The sequence below is a fragment of the Pectinophora gossypiella genome, chromosome 4 (assembly GCF_024362695.1).
Source record: "Pectinophora gossypiella chromosome 4, ilPecGoss1.1, whole genome shotgun sequence".
NCBI classification, from domain to species: Eukaryota; Metazoa; Arthropoda; class Insecta; order Lepidoptera; family Gelechiidae; genus Pectinophora; species Pectinophora gossypiella.
Genome location: NC_065407.1, coordinates 7,790,445 through 7,804,379, shown reverse-complemented (window position 1 = coordinate 7,804,379; position 13,935 = coordinate 7,790,445). Strand labels below are relative to the sequence as shown.

The 13,935-nt window shown below is 40.1% G+C and overlaps 1 protein-coding gene across 12 annotated transcripts in view; it reads right to left on the bottom strand.

Moving 5' to 3' along the window:
• Positions 1-13,935, bottom strand: part of LOC126366184 (MAP kinase-activating death domain protein) — a 41,124-nt gene that overhangs the window by 16,535 nt on the left and 10,654 nt on the right. For 9 of the 12 annotated variants that reach the window (XM_050009158.1, XM_050009160.1, XM_050009159.1 and 6 more), the window contains exons 9-29: positions 13,754-13,880; positions 12,324-12,415; positions 11,828-12,038; positions 11,160-11,318; positions 10,701-10,911; positions 10,278-10,379; positions 10,045-10,130; positions 9,505-9,687; positions 8,547-8,711; positions 8,122-8,256; positions 7,392-7,595; positions 6,864-7,035; positions 6,228-6,433; positions 5,355-5,513; positions 4,760-5,009; positions 4,200-4,327; positions 2,302-2,427; positions 1,420-1,570; positions 929-1,266; positions 611-752; positions 73-200 (exon numbers count right to left, since the gene is read on the bottom strand). In XM_050009158.1, coding sequence (XP_049865115.1) covers positions 73-200; positions 611-752; positions 929-1,266; positions 1,420-1,570; positions 2,302-2,427; positions 4,200-4,327; positions 4,760-5,009; positions 5,355-5,513; positions 6,228-6,433; positions 6,864-7,035; positions 7,392-7,595; positions 8,122-8,256; positions 8,547-8,711; positions 9,505-9,687; positions 10,045-10,130; positions 10,278-10,379; positions 10,701-10,911; positions 11,160-11,318; positions 11,828-12,038; positions 12,324-12,415; positions 13,754-13,880 — 3,475 coding nt within the window. The remainder of the gene's footprint in view (positions 1-72; positions 201-610; positions 753-928; positions 1,267-1,419; positions 1,571-2,301; positions 2,428-4,199; positions 4,328-4,759; positions 5,010-5,354; positions 5,514-6,227; positions 6,434-6,863; positions 7,036-7,391; positions 7,596-8,121; positions 8,257-8,546; positions 8,712-9,504; positions 9,688-10,044; positions 10,131-10,277; positions 10,380-10,700; positions 10,912-11,159; positions 11,319-11,827; positions 12,039-12,323; positions 12,416-13,753; positions 13,881-13,935) is intronic. The other 3 variants (XM_050009165.1, XM_050009170.1, XM_050009166.1) reach the window with 2 other exon arrangements.

Genomic DNA, 13,935 nt, shown 5'->3' with positions numbered 1-13,935 from the left:
CTACCGGAATCGGCATCAATATCATTAAAAAATATAATTATTTCTACATAATTGGAAAAATATCGTGCGTACCTTTTTGGTGTAATATTTATGTAGCTGCGTCTGTCCTCCATTCTTCCTCCAAAGGCACAAAACTCGTATTTTCGGACTGTAAGTCATATTGACTAACCGCTCGTACCACCACCTCTCCACGATGGTACCTGACATAAAATGAACACTTTATGAATTCTGAAACACACGAGTTATAATGAGGGATTGTGTTCTTTCTAGAAGAATAGAGTACTAAGTATAATACGTGTGAGCCCATCACCTCTCACCATACGGTTCATCATATCCGTCTTATGACTTAGCATCAAAAGTGACTGCAAGTTATCTTCCGACTACATAATATGGCTCTGTCCACCCTTTGTGAGGAAGCGACAGTGTATGTATGTACCTATGAGTGCTGCATTAGCTTCGAGCTGCAGTTTGCTTTGTACCTCTTGTGACACTCGATTGCATCAGCTTTTCAGCTTTTACTTTAACTGCCAACCGAGTGAAAAGATGCGTTGTGACTCTACATCCTCAGGCTACCCGATTATAGGAATTGCGGACGTGAGGAGATGTATACCTTGCGTGGAGCGCAGCACGAGTCCGTCGTCGCGCACCTCCATGAACCGCAGCTCGCCGGCCGCGTCGCCCTCGTGCACCGTGAACGTGGCGCGCCGCAGCAGCCGCGAGCCCAGCGGCTTCAGGTCTATATCGTTCCCGTGCTGTACACAATATTAGGAATTATTTAATTATTAACCCTCTTGCTGGTAACCTCCACTGAAAGGACTTTTGAAAGAATTTTTGGAAGACAGATTTCTTAAAGCTTTAAGTTACCTTCAAAATTAATGGTATTTTCCGCTGATCACTGTACTAAATGAGAGAAGAGGCACATTCTTACCAAAGTATGCACAACATCCAGGAGATGATTGACTTCTTGACTGTACACTAATCCGATGTGGCTCTTAGCGAGCAAGCGGCGCACTTTGTTTCGTACAATATCCGCATCTACTCCGAAGAGAACCATAGCCGCGGTCAAGTTATACAGCGCCGTGGAAAGTAGTCTGTCTTCTTCATGCTCGAGACGTTTCCGCTCTGTCTCGCTCAGACACTTGTATCGCTCCATCATCTCGTTCGCTCCTTGGTCCATGCCAATCATATCCCGCTCCTGACTCACCGCGTCCAAAAACGAGTCTTCCCAGAATTGCATTTGGTCCCATAAGTTCGATCTCTCCTTACCTTTAATAAAAATGGTAATTGAATAAGGAACTGGACTATAATAATGTCAAGAATTTGCTCATTTGCTTTTTTAACTTTTATATATGTAATTTAGTGCATTGGACGGTAACTAACAAATTGGCAATTATATACACTTATGGAATAGTGTCTTACCAATAAGTCCCTGATAGAGATACGTCCTCGCGGTGTCTGGGGAGGTGATGGGCGAGGTGGTAGGAACTCCGACGGGCGGCCGGTAGCTCACCGACGACTTGGTCGAGAACACGCTCGCCGCGCGGGGCTTGCCGCTCGCGCCGCGACCCATCTGTATGATCTTATGAGTTACTGACTACTCACATAACAATGTTCCCAAAGAATCAATACTGAATTGACTTAGACTGACAAAAAACATACTCGTATCGTCGTTAAAACACCCGTTATCATGGCGTAGTTATCAAGGACAAAATTATATAGGTGTCACTATGTTGTTGAAGCCAATTTAGCATGATATGTTTGGGAACACCTTAATTCTACATGATTAATGTTTAAGTTATACCCTTTACTGATAAATACAGACTGGTCATCAATGTGTTCATAAACAAAATTAATTTGAAACATTTTGACGAAGTTTATTCTTATTAAGTATAGCAAATGTTTATCAGTAAGAGGTTGATGATGCTATAATATACAAGAATGATTTTTTTCAGAATATATTATGGATATTGCTTTGGCAATATTTCGAGGTGTTTGGTGTAAAGATTAGCCCTGTTAATGTATGGTGCTGTGTTGGTTGATTCCACTGTGCTATGACGTGCTAGTTTGATTTTCTGGAAACAAATCGGAACCTTCGAATTCACAAAAAAATGTATTTCGAAAACTTAATAATAGTTTACTTTAGAGGATAAATGCAGTGGCTGTAAACGAGTCATGCAAGGTATCTACTTGGAGACAAATGTCTGTTGTTTTATCATTAAAATTTTGAATAAAGGGGTCGAATTCGCGGCATTTGTCTGCGGAAAGCAAGCTACGATGAGAGCTACACGCACTAGGACTTACATTGAGGAACATGACGTCAGTGTCAGAGAGGTTGGACTTAAAGGAGGCGCGGTGGTCGAGGAGATTGGCTCGGTTGGTGGTGATCGAGCCGCTCTCGTCGCCCGAGCACTCTGACGACGCTGCCGCCTGCCACCACACAAACAACCCCGCCTATAGCCCGCCTCTACGTTGCAACCGCTACACGTGTATTTATAACCATCGCTAGTTTGTTATTCAGCTCGTAATACCATTCTTCTCAAAATAATGTAAGATAAGCTGCAAAAGTCCAATCAGTTTCTTGCAAAGTAATAAATTAACTGGTTGCACTTAAGACCTTCTGGTTACATGTCGTTTCTGTAATAGACCAAAAATACCTACAAAAACATAAATTTTATAATTACAACAACTAGTGGTTCATAATTTCGCCACTGTTTATCACAAATAATTAGCTAGGCTCAATGACTGAACTTTTGCTCTTTGATTGTACTTACAAATTGAGAGGAAGATAAAAGGTACTTGGCGTTAGAGATATTACACACCGTTTTATATGTTTCGAAATGGGCAACGGAGAAGTGGGCACCTAAATCTTGTCTCGAAGCAACCGTGTACAACATGACCGATAGCGCAAGTTAGTCGCTACTACAGTCGCTTGCGCACAGTTACTTGAAACGTCGATGTAATATGGATACAATATCAGCGAACTAAAATACTATGGGTACATTCCATGAATACATAATATTTAAGTAAATCTGATAAATATAAAAAATTTACTACTTATTTTGTATAATTTAATTTATTTGACATTGATTGAATTTTACAGGTCGTTGAAGAAACTTAAAAAGGGTTCGAAATCTCGCCAATTAGATTTTTGTGGTAAAATATATAATATCATATAAGGGAAGTATTTAATAAAACTAACAACAGTGTCTTAGACACAAGCGTACAACGATATATTATTGAAATACCATTCATACAAGGCGGCACTGATACCAAAACAACTGTAATGAATACACAACACGAAGACATGCTCAAAAAGATAGCTGTAAATATGTTTTTTTTTTGTTCAGTTTAGACTTGCGTGTGAATGGTGAAATTATTGGTTATTACAGGAGTTACTGTCAATTTGTACCGCTCTGGGTTCGATTCGAAAATAAGGCACACTAGTGGCTTATTACATAATTGCTTTTTGCCAAATATTGATCATGTATTATTGCTCTTTTATATAATATCAACACATCACACCTAATTTAAGTATTTAAGATATACTCTAACTTCTTAGAGTAATATTCTAATAAATGATAGATAGACTGGTGCCTGATTGAGAAAAACACACAGCGAGTAACAATTAACAAACATTGGATCAAAACGCGCAAGTTTAAACGGAACGATCAACATTGATAAAATAGGGCTAATTCTTGTACACACCGTCTAATTTTATTTTAAGTTATACCTTCATTTTCTTATCCACCGAAAAGGAATGGAACGGGTAATCTCAATCGACAGGCATAAAATTTATGGAACACACGTTAACTTTAGACAGAAATCTAAAACAACCCTCTAAAAAATTTACATCGGCCAATAACTCGAAAAAATTAAGTTGACAGCACACGTCAAACGGGTTACACACCAGCGAGAACTTATTTGATTTGGCCAGGTTATTCATTCATTCACTCATTCATTTTAATATTAGCAGCTGTCAATCATCCGTCCCTTCGGAGTCCTTTTTGGCGGATAAGAAAAAGACAGGTGTAACTTAAAATAAAATTAGGTGTCTGCGGGAATCAGGGCCAGTATAAAAATATATTATAAATTGTAATAACACGATTTGCACGCCATAACCAGGGCAACACGAATAGTCTCCATGCACCAGCGACACCCAATCCTGTTCACTGCCTTCTATGTATAACAACAATACTTACGTCGGACTCGAAGGAAGTCAGCTTGCTGAATAGGAGGTTCCTCTTCTGATTCAACATGTCCTTGAACATCTCCGTGGTACTCTGAGCTTCTAATGAATCCATTTCTGGATAGTTTACGATAGGCACATCTGTACAATGAAAATAGTAAAAACGTTTATTTAAATGTAGAAAAACATTGAAAAGTTTAATTACGACAACGTTACATGATTACGTAAATATGACATTTCTCACACTTTTCTCAAACGATTCAGCAGTTATATTTCACTACGGCCTCCGTGATCATGTGGTTGAGCAAAGAGCTCACAATCCGGAGGTCCCGGGTTCGAATCCCGATGGAAACATATCACAAAAACACTTCGTGATTCCTAGTTTGGTTAGGCCATTGCAGGCTGATCACCCTATTGTCCGAAAGTAAGATGATCCTTCGGAGGATAAGTTAAGCCGAAGTGTATAGTCGTTAATGACCTATGTCAGCGGCCTTTGGCGGCTCAATAGTAATCCTGACACCAGGGTTGATAGGTCGGCCACCGAGGAGACATCAAAACTATATTCATAAGTACCTGCTTGCGAACTTTTTCTCGACGAAGGCGAAGTAGACGGCGTGTCCAGGCCGTAATGGTCCATGGTACCGGGTAGACCATGCTCTAGCCCAGCCACTTCCTTGCTCCAATAGTGCGTGTGAGCCATTTCCGCGAGTTGGAATACTGAGGCCATGCCGCCCAGGCCGAAGTTGGAGTACGTGTGCTCTAACCCGTGGACTACCGCTTGTAGCACCTTTAGCATACCCTTCCATACCGGTTTACTGACGAACTGGAAGTTATAAGATTTTAGATTTACGATCGGTGGTTTTAATTAATATATTATACTGCATAAATTACTATTTTCTTATTCTTAATCTGATACAAAAATATAAATCTATTGTTCGAGAGAACCACGATATTCTCACCATCGACGGAAACACAAACTCAGTTGAAACAAAATATAAACAGCAACTAAAATAAATAAAGTTTTGGCCATTAGAATCGACCCCATTGTTATATAATCCTCCGCGTAACCATGTACTAAATATATATAATCTTTTTACCAATCGAAATAAGAGATATGGTACGGATAAATTAAAAAAGAAAATCAGATTAAGTTGGATAGTAAACTGACCACGTCATCAACTTTGTCGTTGGGCGTGGCCTTCCTGTTAAAGTTCCGGTTGAGTTTGCTGAGCACCATGTTGCGGTAGGACTCGTCCTCCATCAATTTCTTCAGGCGATTCAACTTCAGCCACCCCACGCCCTCGCCTTCCAACACGTGTTGAATTAGCTGGGGATAAAAAGAACAATTGGCCCAATTGAATTAGGTCGTGTACTAGGTTCAAGATAAACTATGAAATTCTAATTACTAAATAAAGGCAGATCTAAAAGTAACGAAAAACATTTTATTTTTCTATTTAACTTATTTATTAATTTTAACCAAGAAAAGTCACGCTTTTTTGTGACGTCACAGTGCGCTTTTCACACAAATTCTTTAGTAATTTCGTGTTTTGACGGTCAGTAAAAAGTAACTGATTTGACTAGTTGGAAACTAGCCTATTGATAAACTGTGTCTAATATAATCCGGCAGTACACGAACGTCGTGTCATATTGTGGCCAGTCGTGTGTGTTGTGAATGAGCTGGTTTTCTCTAGTTCATATGAATCATGTGAAAACAGAAAAATCGCTAAGGAGATGATCATGCGACTAATATTGTATCAGTACGCAATGACATGTAGTCTTTTGACAGGTAAGCTTTAATCTAGTGAAGGTCAGCATTCAATGTCGCAACTCGTAGCTATACTTTACTAAGAAAGTGATTACATCAGTGATGTATCGTTCCCGGGGACGTTTCCAAAGGAAATGGAAATGTTCTTGTAAAAGCTTTTTAATGATGACACTAGCTACTTTAATCAAGTTGTTCTTTATAGGGTAATAAATCTCTTTTTACATAAGTTTTGCGCTAGTTTACTGCCGGAACATCCTTATTATGTTACATACTCACGTCGTTCAAAAAGGCCTGATTCTCAGTGTTGGCGGAGGACCTCGTTTGCGGCGTTATCTGTTCCTTGGGCGGGGTCGCGTGCCGTATGAGCGGCGTGCGCTGCACAAGGCCGCGCGCGCCCTGCGAGAACGGCCCGAAGGTGGCTGTCAGCGGCGGGGGCTGAGACTGGCTGCTGCGCGGCGTCTCCGCTCCGCGGTGCTGTTTGCCTGGACAAGTATAACAATACAATTACACTTTATTGCACTAAAAGAAACATACATATTTATAATCATATACAATGATCAAACTCTGCATTACTGCTATTTATATCTTCCAGGCAATCTAAAGATTAAATATCTTTTGAAGTAGGAATTAGATATTCGTCATCATTATAAAGATACGGGATATTGGTGTGCCACATTGGGTAGGGTTAGTAGAGCTCGTGAAAAGACAATTTGCAGCCACAGATAATAAATATAATTATGATTAAAAAATGGTGACAGGTTAATGTGTACCAGGACAGAGTTTACAGTTAGTTGATAACACCAGAAGGGACGGTTTACTTTAGTCGACATCTTTGACGAGCGAAATCATAAGTAGCATGGGATTGATAAAAGTAAACAGTAATACATTCTTGATTAAACGTTACAACATTACCTTTTGACCCAAACAAGTCACTAAACATGCTGGAGGTAGATGCGGCGAGGCCGTTCAGATCTGAGCTGATGTTGGAAAAGAAGTCGCGGTGCGTCGCAGTCAGCAAGTTGGTCGTTTGTAGGGCCGTCGAGTCCCGGCGGGAGGGGCCGCTAGATAACTCCTGACTATCACCCTGGTAACAAATACATTCATATTAACCAAAAATGTGTTCAAACAATAAGATCGCCTAATGTATAGCAGAATCATAGATTGAAAATATCAATGGGCGGCTTACAGCTATCAATGATCTCTTACAAGTTAAATAAATAAATACATTACACAGTTTTGAAACAGAAACACTCAGTCACATCAGTTTACCAACTTCATTAATCCCGTGCCAATCTTGAGAATGGCTAAAATTTCTGAGCGTTTGAGCACAAGCTGTGTTTGCGTCACTCTTATGTTCTACCAATGTTTCCAAATTAAATCTAATTAGAGAATAACTTAAAAATTAAGTAACGTTCTTAAAGAATTATAAAGATGTCTTGCCTTCATCAGCAGTCCCTTCTTGGCAGCAACTTCCTTTGCACTCTTAGTGAGATCTCCAAGAGTGGACTTCCCTACATAGGTTAGATCTTCGAAAGTATTCTTGCTGACGGCTGTGGCAGTTTTGCTCGCTTCCAACGCCGACTTCGACGCCTCTTGCATACTCTTTGACGCCTCCTCAGCAGCTTTCTTAGCGTGCAGAGTGAGCTATGAAGAGAATATCTCATAAAGTGAATTTGTAACGTGATCTTGTGTCAAAAATCGTGTGATGTGTTTAGAAACGTTTCTAGCAAAAATATGAATACTAAGTGATATCTACTTTAAGCGTAATGCTTTCAGTGTAACTTATGTTTTTTATGTTATGCAATATGATTTCAAGTGAATTGATTTTAAAATCGTAAGTGTAATATGAATTGAAAAAGCGCTATGCTATATAAAAATCTAGCCTGACATGTATCAATCAAATAATTACTATTTCTCAAAATAGCAACTACTTATTTACTAAAAAAAACGTGCTGCAATGAAATGCCGCGGGCTTGCTACTTCGAATCGTGTTGCGCACGCTCAACAACTGGTACCTTATCGAAAGGAGCAAATAGTTTCTTATCGTCGCCATCAGCCACTTTTCCTTTCTTCGTTTCGATGTATAAGTAAAGGAATATTTTATCGTTAATTTACTTTTTTAAAAATATTAACATGAGAGTCGAGAAAGCAGTGGAGTATTGTTTATTACCTTGTCCATATGTGCTAGTAGCCCCTCCTGACTGCTCTGTCGTGTGGTCTCTCTCACGAGTTCCTTAGCTTGCGCCGCGAATTGCTCCAGTAGTGAACTCTGTGACGCCTGTCTTGATACGCCCGTGTTTGTACTCTGCAAGGAAAAAATCTTATGAAGTTTATTTTTGTGAAATCTTTTGAATTGTGGAAAAAGGTTTATGTAGAAGGTAAAAACAAGTAGTTGGCTTTGTTCATGTTCATCATATACTGTTACAAGTAAATTTACAAAAAAGTAGTACTTACAAAAAATATGTTTACCTTCTATAGGGGTGAAGTGTGACAGTGTAATCTAAGATATAATGTGTTTTGTTTGGACTGTGAGGAGACGGCAAGGCAAAGCACTCGAAGGTTATTTTTTGTAGTTTTCCCTTGTAGTGCATGTACCTTGATATGTTGCAGGTGCGCGGGCGGCGCGTGTGCCGCGTGGGGCGCGCGCTCGGAGTCGCTGGCGGAGCCGCTGTCGGCGGCGCGCGGCCGCGACACCACGGTCTTCGGCGTCGTCGTCGAGTTCGAGTCCGACTCGCGCCCGAAACTACCGCTGTCCGTGTCCTATGTGCCACACACGTGCTGTCAAACTAAGCTAACTACGTGCGGAAGCATGGTCATATGATTCATGACAGTTGACCTATTTAAAAAAATAATATGAGTCCTTGGATTTCATTTGGGAGCAAGCTACAGGGGCTTCAAATGATCGCGAGGAGTGGAAATCTGTTGTTCGAGCCGTACATCCCAGTGGGGAATAAAAGGATTAAAAGAAAGAAGAGATTCAACTTCGATTTGCGTGTCGTTGTTGCTAGACTGACTAATCGGCACTGGTTTTATAGCCATACAAATCAAAGTTATTGGTAAGGGTTAGCTAGGTGAGAAGCGAGTTAGGTGACTGCAATATTATCTTGAACAATGGATATGTTACATTTTAGCTGTATCCTGATAAGTAGAAGTACAATATGCAAACTAATATAAAACCTGCGTCTAAATAACTCGTTGTCGCTCACAACTGAAGATAAAATTCCTATTGAGCTAAATCTAGTTAACTATATCTATTTATTTAAACTTGACTATAGCGTACTATAAAAAGTTATCCTCATACCAGCGAACGCTCATTGTTCTTCATAAGCGTTCGCTCAGCAAATGTTATTCATTTATTTCAAACATTGCACTTTTCAGTCTTTATTTTTTTGTTTTTGCTTCATTGCGGTACTACTGATAGAGTCTGGGAGAATCGACCATTAGCGTGTACCTTTAGCCTTTAGCGTGTACTTGTGGGCGTCGAGAACAATAATCTATGCATTTTTAAACTATGGATAACCAGTAAATGCGTAGATAAACAGAGTATACGTACACTTTTTTTGACAGGCGCGGTGTGTGTGTCCGGGGCGTGGGCGTCGCGCGCGTCGTCCTCGGAGAGGTCGCTGTGGTCGGAGCTGGAGGCGGAGGGCGAAGGCGACGTGGAGGCGCGCCCGCCCGCCGCCTCCGCCCCCGCCGCCTCGTCGCCGTACATCAGCGATGACGGCGGGCTGTACACCTGCAGACCATAGCTAACATTGATGACCTCTGTGCTATTGCACTATTAGGTATAGTAAACTCGGGCAGAGCATGGAACAAACTAAAGAGAACGCGAACGGCGTGTCTTATAAGGAAGTCAAAGAAATGGCATTTGATAGACAAGAATGGAGAATCCTACACCGACAAGAATGTGGCTCTTAAATTAATGATGATTATGAAATCTGAGTGAGACTCTGCACTCCGCATTAGTCTGGACCGTGAATGCCATCCGCAACTTTATAGTAAGTAAAGTCATAAAATTACAACGTAAAAATATTAAAAATATCCTGAAGGTGCATGGAAAAGACAGAAATATTAATACATAATAGATTCGTACCGTTTTAGGGTCTAAAGATGAAGAGAGCGTCATTGGTACTTGAACGACCGCGCTGTATGTTTCTCCGATAACGTGCTGATTTCCACCTACAAGAACATAACATAAATTAGGACCCAACATCAGGATTCTTCACTACTATTAAGCTTAATGCAATCAGAGCCGGGAGAGCGAGAGCGTCTCGGGCCACTTTTTCGGCTTTAAGTGCGGCAAGCATTAGAATATAGAAGTTTTACCTGGTGATAAGTCAGAGGAAACCATTTCAGATACAAAATCGCTAAGAGATGAATACGATGAACTTGTGCTTTCTGCAGCTTCGGAGTCGGAGCCACTTTCATCTGAAGCAAATAAAATAAGTTACATTTGGGCTTGTCTAACCTGCCGTAGGTTCCAGAGCCATAAATATTTTGGCGGCGAAGGTGTTGCTGTCGCCAAAGGTTGTTTCGAGGCAACGAACAGGACATAATCGCTAGACACACATCGGGTGTCACCAGCCTGGTCGACTATTGAACGGCAACATACATCAATGTTGGAAATTGTATTTATGCGTCGTGCTGTGATAATTTCGTTAGCGCGTTTTAGATCTCGATTAGCGCCATCTATGTGATATTAGCGTAACTAGTTGGTTCAACACAAAAACAATATAATGTACTATATACCAGTGGGTTGATTCTCTTGCCGCTGTAGTTGCCGCAGCGCGCCATTGAGCGAGCTGCCGTCGTCCCAAACGGCGAAGCGCACGGGCTGCAGCTGGTCCGCGAACCACTTGGGCTTATCGCCCACCTGCCGCGGGTCCCACAGCCCAGTGTGCACCCGCAGGAACGCCACGTTGCATGGAGTTAGAGACCATTCCGCCAGGAATTCTACGGCCTGCGTGATAAAGTATGAGTTGAGATAGTAATTTCAAAAGTTTGGAGGGTTTTTTTTAATATGTTATATTTAGAGTCATTTGATTCGCTCTGTATATATTGACATCAATTACATTAATACGCGTCGCTATTCACTTTTAACGAAAAAAAAAATACTGAAAATAAGTATGGTCAGAAGAAAATGTGAAAATTCTGCAACATAAATGAAAGTGTATGAAACAAAGAATTTGTTTTGTAACGGTAACAAACCTGCGTTCTCGCGAATTTATTCAAGAAAGACGTAGTCCTGGGTCTCGACCGAAGAAAGCTATTTATTTGGAACGCCACCACCGGTCGCGGGTATAACCTCAACGTTCTAGTGTGCTCCATAAAGTTAGCTAGGATATTTTGCGAGTTGAAGAAACGGACCTGAAACAAAAAATGTGTAAAATTTTACTTTAAACCACAAGATGCGTTCAAGGTTAATAGTGACAATTCATCGCCATCATCAAAATCATTTGAATTTCTTGTTGTCATAAAAATTATTATAATGAAACGAAGAATGGAAAAAAAAAGTTAGATGGGGTTAAACAAATGTTATGGTATAAATGTTACGTTGTTTTAAGTGTTGTTTTAAACGCGTTAAGAACCCGTTATTATGTGCTTTAATTATGTTACGTTGTGTTAGATATAAACATCAACACAGCCAATTCTTGTAACTTTACTCAGTCGGAAGCTGTGTGTACGAACCAAACCTATAAAGGATATTGCGCCCTCACTCACTCGATGAGTACGAAGGTCGTACTGCGAACTATCGCTACTACTACCACTGTCATCCAACGCTGAAACTAACCGATAACTTTAAAATCGTGCGTTACTTTAAATAATAAGTTTAATACAAGAAACGAGTGTAACTACATTAAAAAAAATCTCCATACCATAGCAACTCTAGTAGCGACATCAACGGAGTCGACGTCCTGTCCGTATATGAGTGGATTGAAGGGGGGCGCCTGCCCTGCGGCCAGCGAGTGTCGCTGCGGCGTGTGGCCCGCGCTGACGGCGCCGCCGCTGCTCAGCGACACGCGGCGGGACTCGGGCGTGCTGTGCGGCGCCGACTGCGCGCCGTCCTTGAATGACGGCTGCTGCACTCTGTTCACACAACCAATCGGTATCTTCAATTATCTATACTACAAAATAATGTTATAATTGGACAGTAACTGTGTGTCTTGTTGCTGTCGGCTGGCTGCAGCGCTGTTATCAATTCCAATCTGTCCTAAGAGTTTGCTTACCTCGGCATACGACTACGACTATCTCCTAAACATCACTATTGGAAAGACTTGCAGAGAAACATCATACTTTTTAGAGCGCGATTTTAGATTTTAAACTTATATTTTTTTGTTTACTGGGTAAGTCTTATTATAAATGTATTCTTACTTGAGTGTAGCACCACCGACGCTGTCTCTCCTAGACGGCATGAGTTGTGCGCTCGCCTGCTCCGCTGTGCTCGTGGTAAGACTGCTTAAAGCCTGCAGAAAATAATACCATTCTACATTACTATACATTCGCAATTTTACTATAATTATAAAAGGATAAACTGCTGCTAAATTGGTGTTCACAACTATATTTATAAAGTGATTTTAACAAAGCAAACTAGAAATAATCTTCATTGCAGCATTTATAATTTCCAAAGCTCTTTTTGTAGCTAATTTAACAACTTTAGTTTCTTGTTAACATTATAATAATATTATCTTACTACTACTCAAGACTTCTGATAGACTACTCAGTAAGCTTAGCACAAGCTGGCTTTATAGCACAGAAGACAGACACAGTCAATACTCAAGACCACATAAATATTGCACATTCGATAACCCAAACTTATACTTACGACAAAGATTCAATAGTACAATATATTTAATATATATTATATAGTTATTTATAACATAGGCTGCTGCCTTGAATATTATATCTGAGTTAAAGACAATAATTTACCATTTATTTTTTAATATATAAAACCACAAGGACGTCTGTATTAAGTTTTCATATTCAAGACAACTTCAATAGCTTATTCAGAATAAAACAGTACATAATAATCGTTAATTATCAGTAAATAGAAGCCAATCAACACTCTTATTCAAATAATAGCACTCACACAACGTCAACTCCATGCGAAAAACAAAAACAATGACTGAAATTGCGTTATTGAATGTATTCCGAGTAGAAGTATGTTGGGAATATGTGAAGTGTCTGGTCTAACACTCATTTCAGCCATGTACTGTACCACCTCTTAGAACTTGATGATGTGATCATGAATCTTTGAGTTAATGACTGTTACATTATGATGCATTTATTTGGAATGCGATGGTTTCTAAGAGGTGGGCACCGACAAGTATCAAACTGGCATAAACTCGGTTCAAGTGTTAAGTAAAAGTGTGCAGTAAAAAGAGTAGATATTTACACCAGATCCGGCAAATCCCATGAGTTGCATGGCCTAGTGGCGAGAGAAGTGAGGGCGAATGTTAGTGACAAGTACTGGAAATATATATAGTAGTAGACCGTAACATACAGAAGTAGATGACGATCTAAATAAATAGATATGTTTTCAAAAGTGCTGATAGTGATTAAATGTAAAAATAATGTATTAAAATGTAACGTGGTCAGATCAAAAGTTGTATCTATTTATTTGATCCATTATTTGTTATCACGTAAAGAGTACACTTATAGAGTATGGAAATGCATTCACTGACATAGCTGGTTAGCGACATCGATAACAATGCGCTCACGAGTGCATGGATTAGAAAAACAACGTGATTAGTAGAAATGCTGACACGGAGACATTCATAAACAAAGCTCGTCGACTTATGTACCTGTTTAAGATGGTTCTTTAAGACAGAACCCTCTGGCTCTGGTAGAGGAGGTAGGTCTTGGTCTTGGCCCGTGGGGCATATCAGTTTCGTCGCGTCTAAGTCTACTAGCCATATGTCATCTGGCAATCTGCAAAGGGTAAAATATTACTGAATACTAAATACTCATTTATCTACTTTAGAGT